Genomic DNA, 20578 nt, shown 5'->3' with positions numbered 1-20578 from the left:
AGCGACGAAGGCCTCCAGATGGACAGGGCACGTCCGCCTCTAAAATTAGGTTCGACGCCACGAGCTCTCTTTGTGATCATTGTGAATTTGGCTTAGCGCCAGCGCTGCTTCATTGACATCGACTTACAAGATCAGGGGTCAATGGTTAATGGGTTGAACTCCGTGAGGTGGAAGGGTCCAGTCTTAAACGGAACTGCCAAGCAAGTATGCGTACCTGGCTTGTTCATTTTCGAGTTCTCGTTCGTGCCTAGACGTCTTACCAAGCAGTCTTTCCCTGTGGGTTTTGGGAGCTCTGTAAGCGATCAGTTCATCCCAATCACAGGCTCTGTTGAGTCGTAACAAATGTAACAGTTTCTCGAGAGAATTGAACTAATATGGGCCTCAGCAGGCATCCAAATCCTTCTTATGATTTTGCGCCTATCTAGGCATCTATTTAACCTGGGTCAGAAACAATATCTATTATATGTCTTGACGAGCGCGGCTGTCCGCGGCGTCGTCGGTACCCCGCGGATTCCGTAAGCTCAAGATGCACGGTGTAAGCAACATAAGAGAGATGGACTTCTTGTGGTATGAGGCTTCAAAGTTCACTCAGCATTCTCGCCCAATAGCACTCTTTCGAGTAACAATCATCAGATCATTCATCACATGGCGCCGCAACGGAATGGCGAGCAACAGACGGCCGCCAAACAGCCAAGAGTCATCCGGCCAATGAGCCACAAGTACGGCCCTGTCTAAACGTCACCTTCCAGCCTCATTCTAACAACATACCAGTGAAGCTTACCATTCGGCTTTACATGTGTTACGCCAGAGTGCTGCTACCGTTGTGGCATGCCACTACAGATTGCCGGAAGAGCTCACTGGTCGAGGTTCTTTCGAAGCTGCGCAGGATGTCTTCCACCGGGCTATGGCAGTGACGGTGCTTGAGCACCCGATGTTGCAAGTGGGCATTCTGAACGAAGACTCGGCTGTACCATCCTGGATCGAGCTTGACTCGGTTGATCTGAGTGCGCACATTGAGTGGGAAGAAGTAAAGCCTTCACAGGACCGCATTGCGCGTTCCCGGGAGGTCACTCTATACCAGCTTGATACCTTTTTTGCTGATGTAGAATCCAAACCTGGCTGGAGAATGTCGGTTCTTAGGGAAGAAGGGAACCTCTCCTCTCTCGAGGTTATCTTTTCCTGGAACCACGCCAACGTGGATGGCGTGTCCGGCAAGATCTTCCACCAAAGCCTGCTGCGCAACCTCAATGATCCCAGAATCAACGAAGAGTTGCCCCCTCTCGAGGGAACGGTGCTCCATCTCGAGAGTGTGGCCGACAGGTTCCCTCCGCCGCCAGAAAGTCTTGTCAACATTCCCATCTCGCTCACGTTTGCCCTCTCAACCATCTGGAAAGAACGCAGACCCCCGTTCCTGGTGTGGGGTGATTCTACTCACGCAACCTGGGCCCCGATCCGCGAGGAGCCATACAAGACCCAGTTCCGAACATTCTCGGTTGATGATGCCACAGTGAAGAAGGTTGTCAGTGCGTGCCGAGAACACAAGACTACCATTGCCGGTCTCTTACACGCCCTGCCACTGGCATCCCTGGCTCTACAGCTAGACGAGGGCAAGGAGCATTACAAGGAGGACGCCAAAACAATGCATGCCATTACTGCCTTGGATACTCGTCGGTTCATGCCCACGAAACCCAAGGAATATCCGTGGCATGTGCCCGAGAGAACCATGGATAATGAACTCAGCCTCTCCTTCCACATGTTCGATTCCAAGCTACTAGCAGAAATCCGAAGCAAGGCGAGGGAAACATCCTCTGAGAACGAGGTCATGGATGTGCTGAAAGATATCGTTTGGTCTGCCGCAGCTAAGACTAGGCAAGAGATCCAGGAGAAGCTCGACAACGGCATGAACAACGACCTGCTAGGTTTGATGAAGTTCGTTCCAGACTGGCGAGCACAAAAGATGAGCCAACTCAAGAAACCACGAGGAAGTGCATGGGGTGTCTCGAACCTGGGAACTCTAGACGGAGAGGTAGAGGGCCCTGGCTGGAAGATCGAGAGAGCCGTGTTTCAGCTGAGTTGCGAGATTACATCGCCCGTGTTCCATATCAGCTCCATCAGCGTAAAGGGCAGAGAGCTCTGCGTGGACATCAGCTGGCAGGAGGGTGTGATCAATGAGGCGATTGGTGATAAGTTGGCTGAGGATATGGAAGCTTGGTTAAGGTTTCTTGGTGCGTAGCCTTGGAATGATGGGACCTGAGATGAATCATCATGGAGATGGGCTCGACGTCCGGAAAGGAAAAGCTGTATGTCTTTGTTAGTAAAAGTAACTTACTGAAGATCCATGTCTTTCTTTGCTTCGGGACGGTAATAACATGTTGCGTGTCTTTCATGGGAATCCATATTAGACGGTGAGGATAAGAGAACTCCCGTTAAAGCGGCACTGCTCATGTCGAGTCTGACAGCACGACAACCTTGCTCCAGTGGGTGGCTCCCTCTAGGATCCCGTCCCTCCCCAGCGCCTCGCTCGGCAAGCCGCTAAGCTTTGCGAGTCCAGCTTGGATGAAGCAACGAATCACGGGTCGAGCCAGCGTCGGCTTCAGGGGCAAGTCCCCAGGGTGCAGGGATCGATTGGAGGTTCGCTCAGGGCCGCGCATACTGTGGGCGCTAGAAGAGGGTGGGCGAGCTGCATCGAGATTGGCTGGGTGCCCCTTGCGCCAACGTCGACGCAGCCAGAGGCAGCCTCCATCTCAGCCATTTTCTGCAACCACTCTCAGTCAAGGTCATGTCGTCTCATGCAATCTAACGATGGTTATCGAATGGATTGCAGAGAAGACACGACAACTGCAGAAGGAGTTCAGCTGGCCTCGCGCACGCGGCATCTGCGGGAGTGTGAATGCAGGCGTGGTGTTGTGCGGTGGGTTCGAGAAATTGCGATCCAGTCCGTCCAAGAACAATCAATTAATTGCTGTCCAGGGGGAGACGCGGCCTGTTGCCCATGCCATGTTCGTCCCGCGTATTGCAGACCGAGCCAATGTAGAAGCTCATTTCCCGCCGAGATCTGACTGTGCATGCACGCATTCGCAAAAGCAGCATCACAAGTGAAAACTTGGGGGAGGATGCAGCGCATGGATAGCACAGTACAGCACTGTCGAGGCATGCACACGCTATTCTTGGTGGTGGAGTCAGGGGACCTGTTGATCCATTGCTTCCTTCCATGGATGGATGCTTGATTGATTGATTCACCGATCAACTTCTTTCCACACCCGAATCCGATTCAAGCTAAACCCCAACCCCCTTTTGGATGAAGTAACGGGACGCTTTCATCCATTCATTCATCCCATCCCCATCCCCATCCCCCCTTCCCTCCTCCAGTCTCGTTCGCTTCGCTTCGGTCTCGGATTCGTGGAGTCGCTCGCCTTCTCTCTTATCGAACGAACGAAGGAACGGCAGAGTTCAGTTCCATCCTCCATTCTATCCTTCCCTGCTCTCCCGCAGTGTCCGTTACTTCTCCATACCTTACCCATTTTTTATCACCACCGATTCACACTTCCGCATCATTACTCCCCCCCGAGACCGTCGTTGACCGACTCTCGAGTCGTCGTCGTCCCTCTCGGCCGCCCGGAGATCTTGGCGCTACTGGCTTGTCGCCCCTGAACGCCCCCGAAAGACGCCAACCTTGTGGGGGAGCCTTGGCCATCGATTCCAAGGACGACACACCTGCATTTCGACCGGTCCCGCGTGGCGTCCTCTATGAGACAGGCGACTGGTGCTTGCTTGCTTGTTCGTCTCCCTCCAGCGCTGCGCAGCGGCACCGGGCACCACCACCTTGAGCTTCCGTTCCCGTCTCCTCCTTGACTTCTTTTCACCATCATGAGCATCAGTGCGGGACGCAATGCGCCGCTATCCCCAGTCTCTGTAGTCGGTAGCGAGTTCTCAGTCTCAAAGTACCAGGCTGCCGACGACGGCCCCTTTCCCAACGGTCGATCCAACCTCGCCTCGCCCCCGAATTCGGGTGGCTCCAACAGCAACATGAGCATCAACGGCTTCGCCAACGCTCCTGGCCCCAGGAGCACCGGTGGTCCATCGCCTCCCGCCTCCATCGCCCGCTCCAGCAATGGCACCAACATGTACGCTCGCAGCGACAGCGGCCGCAACAGTGTCCGCGGCGACCTCGACGAGGCTATCCTCAATGAGCACTACGTTGCCTTGCGCGCCTTCCTCAACACCCGTGACCCCAATCACAAGCAGCAACCCAACAAGGCGCGAGACAAGCTACTCCGTCTCTCCTCCGTCCAGTTCTACGAGCTCAGTACCGACGTATTCGACGAGTTGATCCGGAGGCAGGCTGCCGCCAGAGCCCCCCCGAACGCTCCCAGCGGCCCTCCCGCCTTTCTACTCCCCGAAAAGAACTTCCACCCGAAGCGAAACCAGGCTCGTCAGAGACTCTCCTCCTTAGGTCCACCCCGATTCCGCGACCTCGCGGCCGATGTCTACCACGAGCTCGAACGCAGATTTCCTCGCTTTGTCGGGGCCGACCTCCCTCGGTCAGGAAGTCCCATGTCAATCCGGGGCGCTCCCGCAAGCCGCTCGGGCACACCGGTTAATGGTAATGGATTTCCCCCAAGGGGTCAAAGCCGCATGAGGAGGCCGTCTGATGCTCCATCTATGAGAGGCCCTGGACCGACAGATGCTTACGGGTTACCATCACCAGGTGCCCCCAATGGCGATTATGGAAGACCGACACCAAAGCAACTCAACCAGAATAACACCATAGTTCCAAACAAGAGTACCATGCTAGAAGAAGACGACGAAGGTGACGGTGACGGCGATTCATTTGCGCTAGAACAGGTTACGGACAATAGCGAGAGCAAGCGGAGTGCCGAGAGCGGTGTGACCTCGGAAGTGGGTGTTTTGGCGATGTTTGCCAGCAAGGCTCAATGGCTAACCATTCGCAGGCCGATAAGAAGCTCATTGAAGACTATCAAAACCAGGTACGAGAATTAGGCGAGAAGATTGACGGTATGGAGGATGCTATGAAGAAGAAGGAAGAGGAGATGAACATGGCTCTGGACCAGGAACGGTCACGAGCAACAGCAACCAGTCTTGAGAAGCAGGAGTGGAGCGATCTCCGGCTCAACCTCGAGAACAAGCTGGCTGAAGCGCAGAATCTGAACGACTCGATGAAGCAAGAACTGCAGCGCGTACGGGACGATCATGAAGCCGAGACGCAGAGGCTCAGGGATGAGGTGGCTGCAGCTCAGAGCGCACAACCCACCAGAAGCATTGAACCCGGTGCTGCAGACTCGGAATTGCAGCAGGAGAACGAGGAACTCCGACATGAGCTCCGGGAGCAACAGCAGGTAACGGAGGAGGTCCGGAAGGAAGCTCAAGAGTTTCTGCAAGAGATGCGAATCCTATCCCAGCAAAGTGGCTCAACATACGAACGACAAGCCGAGCTCGAGAAGACGATTGAGCGCCTTGAACATGAAGTACACGAATGGAGGAACCGCTATGCTCGCGCCAAGACGCAGCTCCGACATATGCGCTCGTCCTCTGTCGGTCTTGGAATGGAGCACGACGCTGCAAAGCACATCCGGGAGAAGGGATTTGTCGATGAGCATGGCCTTATTAAGGATGTCCACGTTACAAAGTTCCAGATCGCCGTTGACGAACTCCTGCAGAGGGCACGGGCTGACGACCCAGAGAAGGTGATTGATGCTATGAAGTCAGTCGTGGTCAGCGTCCGCCGCATTACCAAGGATATCGAAGGAGCCCAGAACCATGATGAGGAGTTTGCCCAGCAGCAGGCCAAGTTGCGGTCCAAGGTCTCATCTACCGCCAACAGCCTGATCACAGCCTCCAAGAACTTTGCCGCCGGTGCCGGAATGTCCCCCGTCTCCCTGCTCGACACAGCCGCCTCGCATCTCTCGGCTGCCATTGTGGATCTGCTCCGCCTAGTCAAGATCCGGATCACTCCAGCCGAGGAATTGGACGACGAAGAGGAGGATGGAACCGTGACACCTGTGGACTCAAGCGGCCTCTTCTCCCCCGTAGGCAACGACCAGGTTTCCGCTTCTCAGGGTACGCTCCCCCCGGCTCGACCCTTCCAAGGCCTCGGTGCCCGTGGTAGCGTGGACTCATCGGCCTACAGCCCTATAACCTCCCCCCGGCAGTCCAGGGATCCCTACTCCCACGACAGGTCCATGTCCAAGGATAGTGCGGTGCCAATCGGGCTCGGGTTTCCTGCGGTCCCAAGCGGCAAGCCGGTCAACGGACACGTAGCACCCCAACCGGATCCCCGAGCCGCTGAAGATCTCAAGGTCAGTGTGCACTATTAATTGTGATGATGAGCAGCTGTGCTGACATGTACCTCAGCTCTACCTTGAAGATCAGAATGCCGTTCTAGCGGCCGATGTCCAGAAGCTCGTCAACACCATTCGTGGTGATGCCGATATGGAACAGATCATGGACGATATCGGATCTATCTCGGCCATCGTGGGCAGAATCATCTCGGACACGCAATCCTCGGGCTTTGGCGAGATGGCAACGCAACTCACGCACTACAGAGCTCGACTCCTCGAGTCTGGTGATCAGGGCCAAGATATGGCTAACATCGGCATGAACACCAACTCTCACGAGTGGCGCATGTGGGTGCAAACACTACCTCCTATTGCGTTTGAGATGGTACGCGAGTCCAAGGAGCTGGTGCAGCAGCTGGACAACGTGGCGAGGTCAGGGAGGGCGGATGACTTTTCGTAATTACCTTGCAATTTGCCGCTGAGATTCCGGATTTCGCCTTTTACGAACGGAAACGCGCTTGATACCCCCTGAGTGCCGACTTTGGCATCGGGCAGCCGCTTTGGCTGTCCCAGTTTCTCGTCTTTGGATTTGGTGGACAAGGCCGGGGGTTGACGTCGAGGGTGTCTCTTGGAAAGACGAGGCAGGCGGATCAAGGAGGATAAATGGAAGGGACTGTTGGGTAATGTGTGCACGCGGGAAAGCATGGATACGGCGTTGGACAAGGTGCTGCTGATGACGCATGGTGTGAAGACATAGATTCTGGCAGTCAGTATATACAAGCCGTGGTGGGGTTTCAGACAGAGAGGGTCAAGACTTTATGGAAGCGAACAAGGAGGGACTGTCCTTTTTTGTTCAGACAAGACGATACGTGGACGATGATAATAGAGATAGATGATGAATGGAGATGTCTATCCAAATGCTGTCTGCGGTCAAATTTGTACTGGGCATAGCTACGTGTGCTCATTATTTGTTGCCTGGCAACAGAAAACATCAGGTTCCTCCTACATGTTAACTCCAAGTATGACAGTGATATAAGCTAGTTTTGTTATTTATTGACTTGATGCCACCCAAAATGGGGATCAAAGTATCACAATCGAAGACTTTGTAATTCTAATAGTAAAGGTTTCATACCCAAAGCCTGAAAGCCCAATACTCAAATCAACAAGGTTTTATGCTCTATCATTAACGGCTTCAATGACGCGCTGAAAACGAATGCGTACATCTCCGCCCGTGAATGCTTGCAATAAAAGTAATTTCAGCGATAGGTTAAAGAATAAAACCCATCTTTATAAATGTACCTAGTAAATAAAGTAGTATTATTTATAGTAACGTACATAATAAGCTTATGTCCTAGACAAGTATATGTCCCAAAAATCTTTACCCTTCATATTAGAAATCGCTATAAAAACACTATAAACCATTCGATCAATTAAAACTACTCACTATACTCTTCCCCAGACGTCTCAATCACTACCTGACAGGTTCTTGCATTATGACCAGGCTTGCCGCAGACACCACAATGCCGAACCCCCGGTCGCGCCGACCTCCCTTAACCACCACTCCGCGACGATTCGGCCACTACCTACGCATCAACATCCATTTAATTAATTGCCTGCCTTCCTTCCTCTACTATCATCACCCCTCTTTTCTGTAGTCTAGTCCTTTTTGCCCTCCGGCGCCGGCTTAGTATCTCATTTGCCTGTTTAAGATCTTTGACCCTGGCCTCGAGTAAGGCAACCTTATGCATAACTATCTTTGTTCCCTTAGAAGAAGACCGTATAGCTTCTAGAATTGACTCTAGGGAGCTACTTTTATGCCTTTTAACTCGTGTCTCGAGGTATTCTGACTGAGATTGAGCCTCAAGCACGGTCTTTGGGGTCTTTGAGACCCAAGGGGTCAAGGGTTCAGCCACCTCCTCGGCAGGCATTAGAGTCCGTAGCTACACATCAAGCTTCGAGACCACACTTTCCGGGTCAAGAGGAATAAGCCCAGCTCCTCTGAAGGCTGACTTGATATTTTTTTCCGTCATGGTGGCCTGAAATGCGGCGTGGAAGGCCGGAAAGAACTCGGTCTTTGAAACGTGGGTTATAGAGCATCTAATCAGATGCTCTATTTCTTGACCGTAAGCGCTCTTGAGCACGCTGAAGCACCCGACGTCAAGGGGCTGAAGTAGATGAGATGAATGAGGCGGCATACAGAGCGTGATGATGTTGTTATCCTGGCAATATCTCTCAAAATCGATAGAATGATGACTTTCGTGGCCATCGAGGATCAAGAGACGATAGGAACCAATTGATCGATTGGTTGTACACCGGTCAAAGTGCTTTAGCCACTCTAGACCAGTCTCGTTATCTGTCCAGCCATTTTGGGTCGTCGCAATAGCCCAATCGCCCGGGAGGTTGCTTTCTCGGTACCAGTTGGCGAGGTGATATTGGCCCGCACCGATAATAAACGGCGGGATCGCCCAGCCTTCTGCATTAATCGCTTGGATAACTATAATCCATTCCCGGTTTCCAGGCTGCACTAATTTTGGCTTTCCACGCCTATCTATGCCTATGACGACCATTCCGCTTTGAATTATGCCCATCATAAAGCCAGTCTCGTCAAAGTTATAGATATCTTCTAATTGGATGCCATACTTCGCGATCGTGTTCGCCACAAGCGTAAACCAGTCACGGATAATAGCTGGATCCTCGCACTTGGCTCTCTGGTAGTCGTATTTCCGAAAAAAACGCGTCTTAAGGTCCGGGTGCCGCTTGATGAAGTTGGAAGCCCAGCGCTTGCCGACGGGTAGCGCGTCGCGGTCGGCGAGCAATCGGTTGGCCATTTCTTCAACACCACGCAGTCGCGGGGGAAATCCTCGCGAATCTAGGTCGAGAATGAACTGAATAATGATCTGTTCCTCTAGATCAGATAGTTTACGTGATTTAGGAATCCAATCGCGTCGAGATTGCATGCCTTTCTGGCGGCGACCTAGCTTTTTAGGGCAGACATTATAGATTGATGCAGCGCGTCGGATGCGTAATTTTGGGTTATTTTGAAGCGCTTGAAGGGCAAGAAGTATATTACCCTCGCTATTGAATTCAGACATATTTAGTGGTTGAGAATTAATTGATCAAATGGAAGAGAGAGAGATTGAGGGATTTTTGGGACACATACTTGTCTGGGACATAAGCTTATCATGTACGTTAGCTGAATTAAGTAATAATAAAATATGACTAAATATAGTATTTAAAACCTTTATAAAATCACTATTAGTAAAACAGAAATATATAAAGAGCTCCCTTAAAAAGCTTATATTAGATAAGTTCTTCTCCTTGCCTCCTTATGCCGTTGCTGTTGGAAATAATGATTCGGTATTAGGACGAGTAGTGGACTTGTATTGTGTCGTCGTCCGAAATCACAGTCAGTACAGAACATGTCAGACACGCAACGTTTAATTCGAGGAAGTGTGCAATTCCTCTGTGAAACCGTCAGTTTTTTTTGCGAACAAGGCCTAAGAGACGTTACGATTGCAATTTATGTGGTGGGTTACTTACACACGTCAACTCACGCGCATAGCTTGGTAGAGGCGGAGGGCTGTATTGTAATCTCGGATTTTCGTTGGATTTTGACACCACCTTCGAAACCTTCATCTTCATATCGTGGCGGAAGAGTCGCACCCGCTGGAAGTCAGCTGGTTGAGCAGGCATGTTTGCTGCAGCCGTCACTCCCAAGATGGTAGATCTTGTGCTGAATTTGCCCGAATCTTTTGACGAGGTCATTTGGTTCGAGCCGTTCGTGACAGCTTCTTGCATACGAAACCACATGCCACAGTCAGACCTCGGACTAGATAGATTAGTTCAAAGTTCGGGTCATAAACACTGGTGATTAATTCCTTACCACTGTACTGTGATGCCCTCCGGTGCAGCTGTTTCTGTCCTGCAGCGTGGGCAAGCACCAGAAAGTCGTTCGGCCGTTTGAAATATCATGCTCATGTTGATCCGCATGCCTCTTCGTAGGCAAAGATGCAAAGGACGCTCTGGGTCCAGGTCTCTCCCCGAAGCGCTCTCTTCAAGAGCATACTCTCGCCTCATCACCATTTCGTGTTCATTCTGCCCTTTGAAATGACAGGATAGCAAGGCATATAATGCCTAGAAGTGTTCAGAATAAATATGTTACAGGTTGTGGGTTAGGTATGTACTTACTTCCCACTCCAGTGAACTTAGCCATTCAGCCGGGATTGGGACTTGACAGCCAAGTGCGTCTTCGATAATGGCAGGGAGCTCATTCGTAGGATCCATTGGTCGAATATGCGATGAATTGAAGACCATGTCGACATTAATGACATTCTGAGAGACCTGGATAACTAGGTCTTTGACTTGAAGGATAGCGCTGAGGGCGTCCCCGGCCACGGCCAAAACACTGTGGCTGTTCTTGTCCTGCCTCACAAGCATCTGGCTTACGTCGTCCAGCTTTTGTGCCTGATCTTCGCTTGCCTTTCGCCGTTTTATGAGATGAAGTATTTCCTCTTGGCTGGCACACGTCTTTGACAGAAGGGTTTGTACTTCAGTGACTCAGGCAAGTAGGGCAGCGCTGTCGACTCGAGCAGATTTCCTAGAGAACTCCGGATTAGTTCTTCACATCACTTTCTATGATACCTTGAATGAGGCTTACCTTGCTGCCAGGCTAGTCAAAAGTTGAAGCCTCTGGACGCTTTCCTGCAGCTTCTCTCGTAGACATCGTATCCGCTCTTTCTCCCTTGTTGACCACTCGAGTTTCTTATAGACATCTTTTAACTTTTTTCCAGACCCTTCTGGATGAAGACTGTTATTGTATCTTGACTGGAAGTGATCCAGGGCATCCTGTATCAGGGAGGCTGTCTTGTCAACGACGGATTTTGATGCTTGGTCAAGGTCTGCAAGGTAGGTGCTTGACTCGTGCTTTTCATAAGTTGCGACAACCTGAGGTAAAGGGTCTGTTAGTAGAGTCATTTGGAAATCTCGAAAAGGGGGCTTCACCTGCGTCAATATGCGCACAAAGAAGCTGAGGTCCTCGCGAAGTTCCTGATACTCTTTGGAGCTCTCCCCAACTGCTCCGCATCCCACACCGACTGCTCGACCGAGTCGAATGGCGAGCTGGCAGAGCTGTATGATGTCGCCTAGACTTCCGAACGTGAGCGCGACTTCCATGACGACAAAGTCACGGAGGAATAGTTCGAGATCGGTTTGCAAGAGCAAAGGGCGATGGGTGCAGATCGTGTCAAGCTAAATGTCATGTTTGCCCCAGCGATCGATCGACTACCACTTCATCTAGCCAGAGCCTTACGCTAGGCCAACACGGCATCGCATGCAGAGTCAAAGCCACAACACAGCCCTGCTCTTCTCGGATCTGTCATTTCTCTGTGAATGCGTCTATGTAACTGTGGCTGGAACTACATTCAAACTGGCAAATGAGCTTTGACGTGAGGCCATCCGCTGCACGTCGCTTAGTTCATCGGCTGCATGGCATGGGTTGAAACTGCTCACCGACAGAGATGCAACGTGGAGAGGTAAGGCAGTTTCGGCCAGAGCCTGATCTGCACGGACAGCCCTGAGGCCCTCCAGCTCTTAGTAGAACATGCTGAAAAAGGTGGCGGAATAAGATAAAAATGTAGCTGATGTAACACGTTCGTTGACAATAATCCTTCCAAGCATATTTAAACATGACACTCACATGTCATTAAGTCCATACTCACTACCTATATAGGTATTTACCTAATTCTTATGATTATGCGTCAAACAGTCAAGTTACCTGATATTTATCGTAGTCGCTTCTCGATAACCTCTGATATGAGATTCCTACTTACACCGACCGAACGTCTAAGCAAACCCGGCAACGTCTTCCAACCCTCAGTCGCCAGCCACCAGCTCGCAAAGCCCGTCGCAGCAAGACCAGTCATACTAACAAGCCACATGTCCCAGTTCCTTGCCTTCCAAATGGGCATTCGCACATCGGCGGTCTGTAGATGCATCGGTCGGAGCTCAACCCCGTCATGGAATCGTAGCTCCTGGTCCGTCATGACCTCCTCAACGAGGTCGGCTGCAAGCTCCTTCCGACGGGAGTTGATGACGGCGATGCGTTGCATGCGGCGCACGTTGCGGGCAAAGGTGCCGTCGGTGTCGAGGATGACTCTTGTGATGGAGTTGCCGATGGATGAAGGCGTGAGGTATGACTTGTCGAGGGAGAGGCCGACTCCAGCTGTGACAAGACGAGAGCTGTTGCAGAGTTGGTCGAAGAAGTAGCCAACCACCAGAACTCGCTTGCCATGGAAGAGGGCTTCGTTGGCGCTTGAGCCACCGCCGTGTGTGAGGAATAAAGCCGTATTAGGGTGTTCCAGAACAGCTCGTTGGGGAGCAAAGACTGGTAGGCGGAAGTGAGTATGGGCATCCTTGAGCATTTCTGCCACGTTGAGGACGGAGCCGTCAGCGAGAGGGTATGACTTTGAAGTGTCAAACTTGGCCCGACCCTTGCGAGGGATGGCCCAGATGACACCGTTGATGGAGCCGGCATCGAGAGCCTGGATGAGGCCTAGGGTCACCTTTTCAAGCTCTTCAGCCGGGAGGGCAACGTGCGTTCCAAGTGAGACGTAGACGGTCTTGTCGTGCGTTTCTAGGAACTCATCTAGGTCTTCGTCCAAAGGCGGATACTCGTCGCCCAGGATGGGGCCGACTGAAGCCATCAGTGGTGGTAACTCCTTAGGGGTTTCGAGGCCCCAGAACGAATTGACCAGGACGAGATAGTCCGGCTTGGTCAGAATGGGTTGGCTATAGTGAACACCAGCATCAGCGCGCATCTTGCGCGTCCAACGCAGGAAGCCTATAACGGTCGGAATGGCAGCGACAACGACGAATTCGTTTCGGAATCTTGAGATCAGGGTTGCGTGTTCGGAAGTCATGGCTCCATCGGCTTGGTAGCCCGGTTGACCTGGCTGGTAGTTCACAGGAGCCATGATAAAGGGCATCTGAGGCCAAACACTGGCGATTTGAACGTTGAACTGCTTCAGCATATCCCTGGCAACGTTATCGGCGAACCAATCGGCAATGATAAAGTCGGGCTTTGTAGAGGCATCTAGGCACAACGCTCGCACGCACTTGTAGGCATCGGTCCAGAAGCGATCGAAGAGGTACTTGGACTTGCACATGGGAGCGAAGCCGTCCTTGTGTGTCCAGAGTCGCATGCGCTCGTAGTGGGCGTCCATCTCATCCTCTGGCGCCGCGGGGCCAGTCGTGTGGATGGTCTTGATGAAGGGGTAGTCATCTGCCCAGGACTCTTGGCCGGCACATGTTGCGAATTGGATTTCATGACCTCGCGAGGCCAGTACGGCGCCGATTTCGAGCACAGGAGCTACGTAAGGCCATTAGTTTAAGTTATAATGAGGGTTAGCATTGAGTTACCAGCGTGTGTGAAGCCCCCTGTTGTGACCAGAAGGAGGATCCTCCTGCGCCAGTCATTGCCTTCAGTCATTGTGTACGGAGTCAGTTGATCAAACAAAACTGCGGCGTGTCAATTGAGAGCTCAATAACAGGGTCGGGCATTGACTTATAATCTTATCAGGTGGATCTATGGTGTTGGTTCTAATGCACCGGGGTTTGAGCTTGTAGGGCTGAATCCCGTGCGGTGGTGTGATTTCTTCCGGAAGGATTCGAGTCCGATACACGAAGAAAACCCGGAAAGGTTTGATATTTGACAGTTGACATTCCTCTTCTTAAGACTTCATGTGTCTCTTGGAGGTTCTGGAAGTTAGAAAAAGGCTTCTAGAAGCTTATCTGATCTTTAACGGAGAATATGAGCAAGCCAAGCTCAAGATACGGCCGCTGATTATTACTGCTTCTAGTTAGAATGATCGCCGTAGCTGAGAGCTCAGCCCCCCACCGTGCCCACTTTCCGCTCATCGGAATTGGCGCCAATTGAGACTGAAATCCGTACTATCGTCATGATGGACCGTCATGATGACCATTGTGTAACCGAGTATTGCGATTTCATCCAGACGAATGTTACATAAACAAATCTCATGTCTCAAATAAAAGATATTATAATTTTGTACCATGTTTTAAAGTATTGGGGTCGGAAGATCTAAGCACCCTGACCTACGGAATTGGGTCTCCGATGTGGATTGGATAACTATTTATTGACCATGGTGTGTACTACGGCCTGCTTTCGCCATGATAGACCAACTGGCAGGTTTTAATCGTGGCACTTAGATATAATAAAAGGCCTTAAATACTATCTAGGCGTATTCTAAGTACTCTGATTTGTTCCCCTTCCACATAGAGGCCAACAGCGAATTCGAGGTACAATGTTGGTCAAGGACCTACCTAGGGTAAGGCACGCACTCGCAGGTTCCTCGCAACAATGGACACACGACAAAGCACGCTACTATGCGAAACTATCATATCAAGATATATTTTGTTAATTTCTTTGGTTATTAAGTTGCTGTATATGATTTTGTGCTATCTTGGGGACACTAGATAGGTGCTGTGAATAGTTCACTCAGAGAGAGACCCAATAAAAGCGTCGTCGAACCCGCCTGCCCTGGCCAAACGTGATGACCAAAGTAAACTGCGAGAGTTAATTCTCCTTTAATCTTACCCTCTCATGTCTTCCAATTGAGGTCGTTTCAATCCTCAAGCCTCCCTCGGTTGTCGGTAGATGGCTTGACGTTGGCAACCCAAAAGTGGAGGATGTGAAGTTGACCCTCCTACCCTCTTCCGTCAAACATTGCCGACCAGTGCATAAAAGACCATAAATCAGCCAATCAAAGTCAAAGACTTGATCCGAGTCGAATTCTCCATCCTCTACGGGGTTCCAGCAGTCCACACGAGGTGCGAATGGTGGACGCTCCCGGCGGCTCTGGCCGACTTCTCGCCAGAGCTTCACTACGGGACTACTATCATACCGGCTCTGAGCCCCTTCCGCGGGAGTGCCATCCGCGGTGTGATTGGAGAGCACGAGGCTTCTAATTGATACCATCTTTGGCGGTGCTTCCTAGAGAGCTACTATATTAGCTCGCGCTAGCGAGCGCGGCGTCCATGTCGCCTGCAATCTTGTCTATGCCTAGGCGAATTTTCCACATGTCTTCGACACTGAGAGTAACGTTATATATAGCAAAGGCCTCGGGGTTTTGGTAGATGCGCCGGGAGGAATTGACGTGACGGACATAACTCGGTTCACAAGTGGGGATATTCCCAGAGCCCCTGGATTTGTTGGGAGCAGTTGAAAACGCAAGTGGGACTTCAGGCGTGCGTCCAACTAGACAGTAACCCGACGTCACCCCCTGGACTGTAGGTTGCGTCCAGGGGCAAGGCTTGTAGACGTTGGAGGAAATCTCAAATTTAGTCTCCAACGACGATGCAACCGACGAATGAAGTTAAAATTAGTTTGGGGAAGATGTGAGTATTTGATATCGCCCTTTTGGTAGACATGTTGTAGTATATAAATAGTAAAAAAAAACCTCATTTGCGAATTGATCTTGGGGAAATTGAACTTTATTGAGAGACTTCAGTATCGGGGTCTGAGTCGTTCGGGAAGAACCATGCCCAGATAGGTGCTATGAGATCTCGATACTCCATTGCCAGATTTTCGGCCGAGGGAGACTCGCTTTCTGGGTCTGGGCTGTCTTCCTTGGCAGCAATGTCTCCTTGGGTGAGCAACTCAGGGTTGATTTCAAAGTGGACACCCAGCCCAGGAGGAGCGCTGCTGGTTTCCATAGAGCCCGAAAGACTGCCAAGAAAGTCAGTCTCAAATCGAAGCTCCTCCTCTTCATCATCATCCGTCAAGCTAATTTCGTCGTCGGAACTGTCTTCCGAGTCCGGGGGAGGTGTATCCTCAAGTGCCGTCTCCAAGAATTCTCCAAAGTTCTTGCGAATTGGGGGTGATCGTCGAGTGTAGTGGCTTTCTGCAAACTCCTTCTTATACGCTTCATACTTTGCTCTGGCAACCTCTTCTTGCGTCTCGGTCACCTCCTGACTTTCGTCTTCAACCCCACCAAGCCCCTCGAATACACTCCAGAACCACGAGGGGCAAGAGTCGTTGTTGACGCACCCCCGAAGCGTAGGACGCATATAGCTCTTCTGATAGGGGCACTGGCTGTGGAGAGGCTCTGCCAGTGGGGGATCTTGGCTCAGAGCTGTTCGGGACAGAAGGAGATGAAAGTTGCAGCTGACCCAATGCGGCTCCATGAGCTCGCCGCAGTGGCAGCACACATTTACGTGTTTGATACACATAGTACAAGGGGAGAAAGAGGGAAATGTGTCCGGTGCCAAGGTCTAGCAAAAGTGCCAATAAACAGCTCGGCGGAGAGACAGTTGAATGGTCAAGTGAGTGCACTTGCTTGGTTTTGGGTATAATGTACGCATGGTTATATAAACGGATGAATAAAGTGAATATAATAGTTGCAATATTAGCTTGTGATGTGTTTCATTGACTGATGTTTAGTGAAGGAAGTTGGTCTGTCCTTGAAGTGAACAAAGGTGCCGAGAGCGCCAAGATGTGTAGAGTAATAAAGGCAGATGTTTAACAATAACACGAATCTCTGGTGTTCAGTGGGTTTATTGTTTGAGTGATATGAAAGTAATTGTTCATGGGCGCAGAAAAAAACGTCAAGGAGGGGAGTTGAGGAGAGAGAAAGTCCGTCAACGTGCTGTTGGTTTTCCCTGAACGCTCTTGACGTTCCATCTAGGGATTCAAGATCCGAGTATCGCCGAGATAGCAACCCCCCCCCAGCCGCCAGCTCCTTTCTCTCAGTGGCCAAAGATTCTGTACATTCGGATATCATCAGGCTATTGATATCTTCTCCCCACGGCATTGCGCTCAACCAACATTCTATCCCAATATAGTAGTGGAAACTATTGAAGGGTGTTGAGTGTGCGGATGACTTTCGGCGTGGTTGGTCTGCCATCTCAGCCTATCCGCGGCCTGTGGATAACTCCAACTCCTGCCTCACAGCAAGGCTCCCAAACCGGACTAGGGTTTCTATGTCATTGCCAGCCCCTGGAGTGGCAAAGACTGCAAGAGGCGAAGGTCAAATGGTTGCGGGATGATGTGTGTCGTATCTAGTAGTGGTAAAGTGATATATAAGCCGTCAAGAAAGGAAAAGGAGGAGTTAGGTCTCGGTGATCCTGGTGGGAGATAAGGTAGCCAGTGTGGGTGACCGGTGACACAACGTCTAATATACTGTTCCATTCTGTTGATACCAGTGTCATCTTGTTCTTCAGCTCGAGAAGCTCAAAGCAGGTTTATATATCTAAGCCAGGTGCTGTTTGCTGATTCTAGGTGGCTGATGTCTACGCAGCAGTTTCCATTTGCGGATTGCACTGCGATCACTGATTGAGCCAAACTTGATCCAGCATCACCGGTTTTGACCTCTATGTACTTAGGCACTTTCCAAGGTCACTGTGTTAGGGCACAGCAAACGAAGCATGAAGGGGGCATCTGGCTATGGATTTGCCGATGATAGTCTCCTCCTAATATATATGACGCTCTACATTCAATACCAAGCGGTGTCACTAACTGTCGGCTTTCAGACACGCATTCTAGAAGAGTGTTCTCAGGGTGAAGGTTTGGAAGGTTTACTCACAACTGCATATGAATGTCTCAAATCAGCCTTCCCTGATGGCCTGTGATATTTCAACGATAGCAACATCAAACCTGTGATATTCCTGACTAACTGATCGCCATCAAAGGCGAAGATGAGAAATCTATCACACCGATCCTAATCCAGGTATTCCCAGTATGAGGGAATTTCGAGCGACATTTCAACCTCACTATCAGTCTCACTGAATGGTCAACGGCAGTTTCTGAGGCCCTCCCGTCAGTTCTCACTCATGACTCCTTCCGGCTTCTTAATGTGGCCTGACTGATTGGGGCCCCCAAAGTAACATGAACTACTGAAAACACGCCACGTCTGGTAACAGATACCTGTTGCGTGGGGGATCATGTTTTCTATGGGTCAGCTTGCTTGAGGTTGTGTAACCATACTCATGTGCGTGCTCCGTCCAACTGAGAGGCCAAACGACAACCTCACTACGCAATCACGCAGCAAAGCCGCAGCAGCTATGATTTGGTTGAAACTACAATAGTGGTTTGTGACAAGATCCTCAGTCATGATCTCTATGAGAATCTGAGCTGCGACTAGTCGACCTGTCATCTCGTCAAGGTACAATCTACTTCCATGACCACCTACATGCAGCAAAAACATCTGTCAGCTCTTGCAATCACCCTCAAATCTCTTCTCCATATCGACAAGCTCCAAGAATCCCTCCAGCTGAGCGTCGAGCGCAGTACCCTCAAGGGGCGAACATGGCTTCCTTGGCTGACCCCCGTACCCATAATATCTCTCCAGTGCCGCCTTGACAGCTATGAAGCCGCCCTTGATAGCTGCCCAATCGCCGCGAGATACTATCGCCTGTAATCCCACAGCCTCCTTTTGCTTGCCTTCCCTCCACAGCTGCATGAGCTGAACGCATGCCAGAGGGGCGATGTTGGCCGTGCCGCCAATGACCCCGTGTCCCCCAACAGAGAGGGATTGGATCGTAAAGTCGACACTTCCAGCAAAGGTCTTGAAAGCCGTATCCTTGGTCCCAGCCACTACCCTGGCCAGCTTTCCCGTGTTTCCGCATGTGAGCTTGACGCCGACAATGTTGGGATGTTGAGCCAAGGCAAGAATAGTGTCAGAGTTGAGATCGAGGCCGGCACAGGCAGCAGGGAAGTTGTAGATGATGATGGGGATAGGGCTCTGATCAGCTACTTTGCGAAAATGCTGTTGAATGAGCTCAGTTGTGAGAAGGTTGTGGTAGTAGGCTGGCGGGAGAACAAGGGCGTGGCTTGCCCCTGAGCTAGCGGCCTCACGGCAGAGCTCTACCGTTTCTCGTGTTGACTGGGCACCACAACCAGCGATGAGAGGTAGGTCACGCTTCCCTGCCTGGTCCAAGGCACTTCGTGTAGTCTGTGTAACGAGTCGTCGTTCTTCATGATCGAGATGGACAGCTTCGCCGTTGGAACCATGGGTGACGAGGCCAGCAACGCCCGCCCGTGCGAGTCTAGCTGCGTGGGCTCTTGTAGCCTCGACATCGATGTTGCTGTCAGGGGTAAAAAATGCAACGGTCGGTACATAGATGCCATCGGTCAAGGGGCACGCCGTTGTGGTTGCAGAGTGGTTGATGGTTCCATTCTCTTCTGCTGTCGATGACACCGCCATGATGGTGCTGAGAACTGACAAGATTGAAAGACGAACAGGAGCTTCAGATACGGAGGAGTCCCGAATACACAGATTCTTATGGCTCTACTAGACAAAGCACATCAAGCTGAGGCCTCCCGAACATGTCACTGTCTTATATATCCAAGACAGACACAGCCGGATCCCGCCGGACCTACCAGCAACTCGGACAGACTCGAGCCGAATCAAAGCCGGGAATACCAGCCGAAGACGACCATCATGTGGTTTGACTCTAGCATCCGGAACCCCCACGAGCTGTAGTATCCTCAACGAGGCCCGTCGACCCCCCCACGCCAGGACCGAGTAAACGGCCAAGAGGGGGGTCCCACAAACTCCACAGCGGTTGTCTCATTTCCCCAGCTTCAGCTCCACTGGGCCGCATGGAGCATTGATCAGTCCGGGGATTTAAGGAAGAGGGGGTTGCAGACGCCGCGGGCGATCATGACGCGTGAGTGGTGGAAAATGACAACGAGTCTCGGACAAGTATCCGTCAAACTTGTCTGGTAGTTGACCTGTGAGCCACGCTGCCCGGCCCGACAACTGCTAACCAATCGTGACCTGTAGCTTCGACGAGAGTAGTATACAACAATTGCCGAACACATCTGATCGTTTCCGTTACCTAAATATTTCTCCGGCATGACGAGCTGATGCTCACGCCAGGATCCAGAGCTGTATGCAGTTGAAGCTGGCGTCCCCCCAATTCGGGTCAGAGGGCGCATGTAGACAGTCTGCATCCCGCGCCTGAGGTCTTAGCAGTCTCGTGCCCTTTCTAATGCCGCTTCTCGTATTGGCGGTTGTGTACTCCGACTCCCGAGGATGATGACCCCCACGAAGTGTCTCCATCCCTATCTGTACGACATCCGAGATTGTCTTGTTTGCATTGAGCTAGAGCCGTTGGCGTGGAATGGTGGCCCGTGGGTTACCAGGCATCCTACCCTCGGGGACAGATGCTGCTTTTGCATTGTGCATATAGCCTTTGTGTACCATCTCAAAGTCATGCTCTTTGTGCTGCCCCGCTCCGGCACCCGATCAGCTCCGGAGCCGGCC

At 51.4% G+C, this 20578-nt stretch overlaps 5 protein-coding genes across 5 annotated transcripts; 2 read left to right on the top strand and 3 right to left on the bottom strand.

The window, feature by feature from the left end:
- Nucleotides 1–645: 645 nt before the first annotated feature.
- On the top strand, nt 646–2233 carry LRP88_08716 (alcohol acetyltransferase-domain-containing protein; the record flags this gene model as incomplete). Its single annotated transcript, XM_083245217.1, has 2 exons — nt 646–719; nt 772–2233. 2 exons carry the CDS (start codon nt 646–648, stop codon nt 2231–2233), a joined length of 1536 nt encoding a protein of 511 aa, XP_083099711.1.
- A 1634-nt stretch (nt 2234–3867) lies between these two features.
- Nucleotides 3868–6756, top strand: LRP88_08715 (uncharacterized protein; the record flags this gene model as incomplete). The annotated part of the gene is made up of 3 exons (XM_083245216.1): nt 3868–4899; nt 4953–6317; nt 6373–6756. The coding sequence occupies 3 exons, from the start codon at nt 3868–3870 to the stop codon at nt 6754–6756; spliced, it is 2781 nt and encodes a 926-aa protein (XP_083099710.1).
- Nucleotides 6757–12076: 5320 nt separating this feature from the next.
- Nucleotides 12077–13782, bottom strand: LRP88_08714 (glycosyltransferase; the record flags this gene model as incomplete). The annotated part of the gene is made up of 2 exons (XM_083245215.1): nt 12077–13662; nt 13713–13782. The coding sequence occupies 2 exons, from the start codon at nt 13780–13782 to the stop codon at nt 12077–12079; spliced, it is 1656 nt and encodes a 551-aa protein (XP_083099709.1).
- A 2021-nt stretch (nt 13783–15803) lies between these two features.
- On the bottom strand, nt 15804–16379 carry LRP88_08713 (uncharacterized protein; the record flags this gene model as incomplete). The annotated part of the gene is made up of 1 exon (XM_083245214.1): nt 15804–16379. One exon carries the CDS (start codon nt 16377–16379, stop codon nt 15804–15806), a length of 576 nt encoding a protein of 191 aa, XP_083099708.1.
- A 2138-nt stretch (nt 16380–18517) lies between these two features.
- LRP88_08712 (dihydrodipicolinate synthase family protein) lies at nt 18518–19513 on the bottom strand (the record flags this gene model as incomplete). The annotated part of the gene is made up of 1 exon (XM_083245213.1): nt 18518–19513. One exon carries the CDS (start codon nt 19511–19513, stop codon nt 18518–18520), a length of 996 nt encoding a protein of 331 aa, XP_083099707.1.
- Between the last annotated feature and the right edge of the window lie 1065 nt (nt 19514–20578).

The sequence above is a fragment of the Fusarium phalaenopsidis genome (genome assembly GCF_050370095.1).
Source record: "Fusarium phalaenopsidis strain FUZ10S chromosome Unknown contig_32302, whole genome shotgun sequence".
In the NCBI taxonomy this organism is placed as follows: domain Eukaryota; kingdom Fungi; phylum Ascomycota; class Sordariomycetes; order Hypocreales; family Nectriaceae; genus Fusarium; species Fusarium phalaenopsidis.
This window is presented reverse-complemented; position numbering and strand designations above follow the sequence as displayed.